Source organism: Cucurbita moschata, unplaced genomic scaffold (assembly GCF_002738365.1).
Source record: "Cucurbita moschata cultivar Rifu unplaced genomic scaffold, Cmos_1.0 Cmo_Scf00013, whole genome shotgun sequence".
Taxonomy (NCBI): Eukaryota; Viridiplantae; Streptophyta; class Magnoliopsida; order Cucurbitales; family Cucurbitaceae; genus Cucurbita; species Cucurbita moschata.
Genome location: NW_019268529.1, coordinates 4,408,167 through 4,411,506, shown reverse-complemented (window position 1 = coordinate 4,411,506; position 3,340 = coordinate 4,408,167). Strand labels below are relative to the sequence as shown.

The 3,340-nt window shown below is 35.1% G+C and overlaps 1 protein-coding gene across 1 annotated transcript in view; it reads right to left on the bottom strand.

The window, feature by feature from the left end:
• Positions 1-1,317: 1,317 nt before the first annotated feature.
• The window catches only part of LOC111451051 (nuclear cap-binding protein subunit 2-like), a 4,699-nt gene continuing 2,676 nt past the window's right edge, over positions 1,318-3,340 (bottom strand). Inside the window, exons 5-8 of the mRNA XM_023091298.1 lie at positions 2,276-2,383; positions 2,146-2,193; positions 1,934-2,043; positions 1,318-1,701 (exon numbers count right to left, since the gene is read on the bottom strand). Coding sequence (XP_022947066.1) covers positions 1,627-1,701; positions 1,934-2,043; positions 2,146-2,193; positions 2,276-2,383 — 341 coding nt within the window. The 3' untranslated portion in view covers positions 1,318-1,626. The remainder of the gene's footprint in view (positions 1,702-1,933; positions 2,044-2,145; positions 2,194-2,275; positions 2,384-3,340) is intronic.

Sequence of the window (3,340 nt, the reverse complement as noted above, 5' to 3'; positions counted from 1 at the left end):
TTTTTTTTTTTTTTTTTTTCATATTTTCCATTTTTGCACTCTCATCCCTCAATCTTTTCCAATTTACAATAATTCCCCTCCAAAATTAGAAGTTAAAAATTGAAGGAAAAAAAAAAAAAAAAAACCTAAAATTTAGTTTACATGATTTTAAAAATTAAAATTAACCCGTGTGATTCCCCTACTACGATAAAGTTAATACCTCACTTTAATCAAAATCAAATCCAATTACAAATTATTCTTTTAGTTCGATTAAACCTTACACTAATGTCAAAAGACTCTTATTATAAACAGTTAAAACAAATAAGTAAAACTCATTAAAATATCCCTAGAAAAGAGTATGATTTACAAGTCCAAAAGAAGCGATCTAATTGCTTTTGTAGAGGCGTCTTAGACTGCGTCGGGTGGACATCCATCATGATTGCCAACCTCCTCGTGAATAGTAGATATGAGGGTTGGGAGGGATTGAAGCTGTTGAAGATTATTGAGAGAAATAATCCCACATTGGTTAATTAAGAGGAAAATCATAAGTTTAGAAGTAAAGAACAACATTTTTATTGGTATGAAGTTTTTTGAGGAAACTAAAGGCAAAGTTATGAGAGTTTATGTTTAAAGTTGACAATATTATATCATTGCGAAGGTTCATGATTCTTAACAGAAGCCTTCAATCATGCTTGGAACTTCTAATGGCATGAAACAATCGACAAGTCTCAAACGAGTTGTAATGAAGTCACCTACGCCTGACGACGTGATTCTGTTCATAGCACTCTTCCATGTTGACAATGTACTTAGAATTATATGAATCAAAACTGTTGAGTGCCCTGGCGACCAGTTCAGGGGACAGAGCACACACAGTCCAAACCATCCATCTTCCAAATGGGTCCTAAGTTACACAACTTTTTCTTTTCCATCTTCTTATCTTCCGTTCTTTTCTGCTCCCTTTTGTTTTGTTTTCAAAGTTTGAGACCATCTCGTAATCTTTCTGTTCATAAATAAGGCTTCTGCTTCATTTCTGTGTTGTCTTGTGGCCTCTCTTCTGTTATGGCTCTGCTTTTTTTTACATCTTTCCTACCAATTTTGTCGCCTATGTGCGACAGGATAAGAAACGATGCAAATCTTATCTTAACAAAAGTTAGATCACAAATTTGAAATTCTACACAACACTATTAGCTAATTCAATCAAACCATTTCCCCTCATAGGAAAGCTGCCTCCCATTAAACCATTTCCTGAAATTTCCTCTCATCGGAAAGCTTCGGTTTGAAAGCAGGAAAAAAACAAACAAAAACAAATTGTAGTTTTGATACTAAAATGAATGGTAGTTTTCCCTCTCAACTACATTCAAATTCAATTCAATGCACAAAAACACACTAGCTGATAGTACTTTCTGTTCAGAATTGTATAATTTATCTTTTAGAACATAGTTCGACAACATGCCTACTTGATTCTTATAAATAAACAGCACAGACAATGACACCAATTAAAGCCATTCCTTCATTAAACTAAGAAAAAGTACCTCGTGACATGAAAAAAAGATAACTCGCTAGTTTTGTCGTCCCTTATCATTTGTGCTGAACTAAGCAATGCCAATTTAAGGTTCCTCACATGATAATATGACGACGACACTCTGGTTAGTGTCGCTGCTTTCGATCATCGTCATCCTCTTCATCAGAATCGCCACTCTCCCGAAACCTTGGATTCTTCTCCTGTTACAGCATCTACTGTCAAATACTGAAGCATGGGAACTTATACAGCCAAAATCACAGAAAAGAAGTGTAGATAAGAATTGTTTTATGGTCTGGTGACAGAACAGCATCGCATAGTATGGCTATGGATTAATTTGTTATGCAGAAAGAACGGCAGTAGCGTCTGGTGCCTTTTACGTCAAAATTTAAGCACACAAAGATGAATTACGACAAGGCATTATTTAAAAATTACCGGTCTGGATTCATGATTGGAGTTTCTTCTAGACTCAAAATCTGAAGTTCTCTTAGAGCTTTCATGGGCATGGCGATCATCATCCCGGTGGCGCTTACGGTGGTGGTAATCTAGTTTTTGAAACAACAATAATGTAATTGGACAAATATAAAAAAACAATGCAAATAAATTCTCATTCAAGATAGGATTAAACAGCTTTAGAAATTTGATACCTCTACCATGACGATACCCATGTCCGTGGCTTCCACCATGGTTTCCATCTGCAGGGAAAAAGAAAAACATGAAGATAAAGGCCTATCAAATCAATAATGTTTATGCATAGAATTCCTCATAGCAACTTACGCTGAGACATGACTGGCGGCATAGAGCCTAGTGAATCAGTACCATAATCCACAAGCTGCCTCTGTGCTTCTAACTCTTTCTGAACTAACTTTCCATAACCACCTCTACGTTCAATAAATTAAGGAAACTAAACGGAGATGAGAAATTTAAAGGACGTGAGGAGCCAAAAGGTTAGCATTTTTAGAAAGCCTTTACATATGAATGGAGCTATGATATTAAATCAGCAAAAGTTTATAACGTGTGTATCACATGCCATTTGAGGAACGACAGGCCACAACAAGGAACTCAGTAGGGTGAAGGTCGTTAAAGTAACACAGCTCAACATACTAATCAAGTTCATTTTGGGGGTGAAGGGCCTATTTGGAATGACTTTTCAAGTACTTAAAACAATTTTTTTAACACTTCAAACCCCCTTCTAAGCACTTAAACGCCCACCCCCGCATTTTAGTATAAGTGTGCAAGTTGACCATTCTCACAAATGCAGTTATGGACCCCTCTGGAGATGTTTTCCTACAGTAGTTGTAATGTAGGAAGCATGTACACTTCGCTGGACACAGATTCATCCAGACACATGTCCAACATGCCAAAAAACATGTCTAATTCCTATGGCTCAAGGAAAAAAAAAAAAAAAATTAAAGTCTAGTCCATACAAGCCCAACCTAAAAAGTGGGGAATACAAAAGAGGGACCTATAACATATTCTAACCCTTAGACATAGATCATTCCTAAAGTATAAGGATCACAACTTCTTCCTCAAGCCATAGCCAGCCAAATAATTCTGTATTGCTAGTTGACTTGACTTTGTTTATTTATTTTTTTTTTTTTGTGAAGTATATTTTGTGTATGTAAATTTACATGTTTTATCTATTATGAGTATCACCAATACCAATACATACACATATACTCTATAAAAATGTGTCCCAATAAGTTCTACTATTTTAGAAATTAACATGACGTGTGTTTGAACTTCTTAGGATGTAATAAACTTAATTTTATGAAGCCTGGATTTGTGTAGTTGTGTTTAGATTATGCAAAAAAAGGAGAAAAAAAAAAAAAAAAAAAAAAA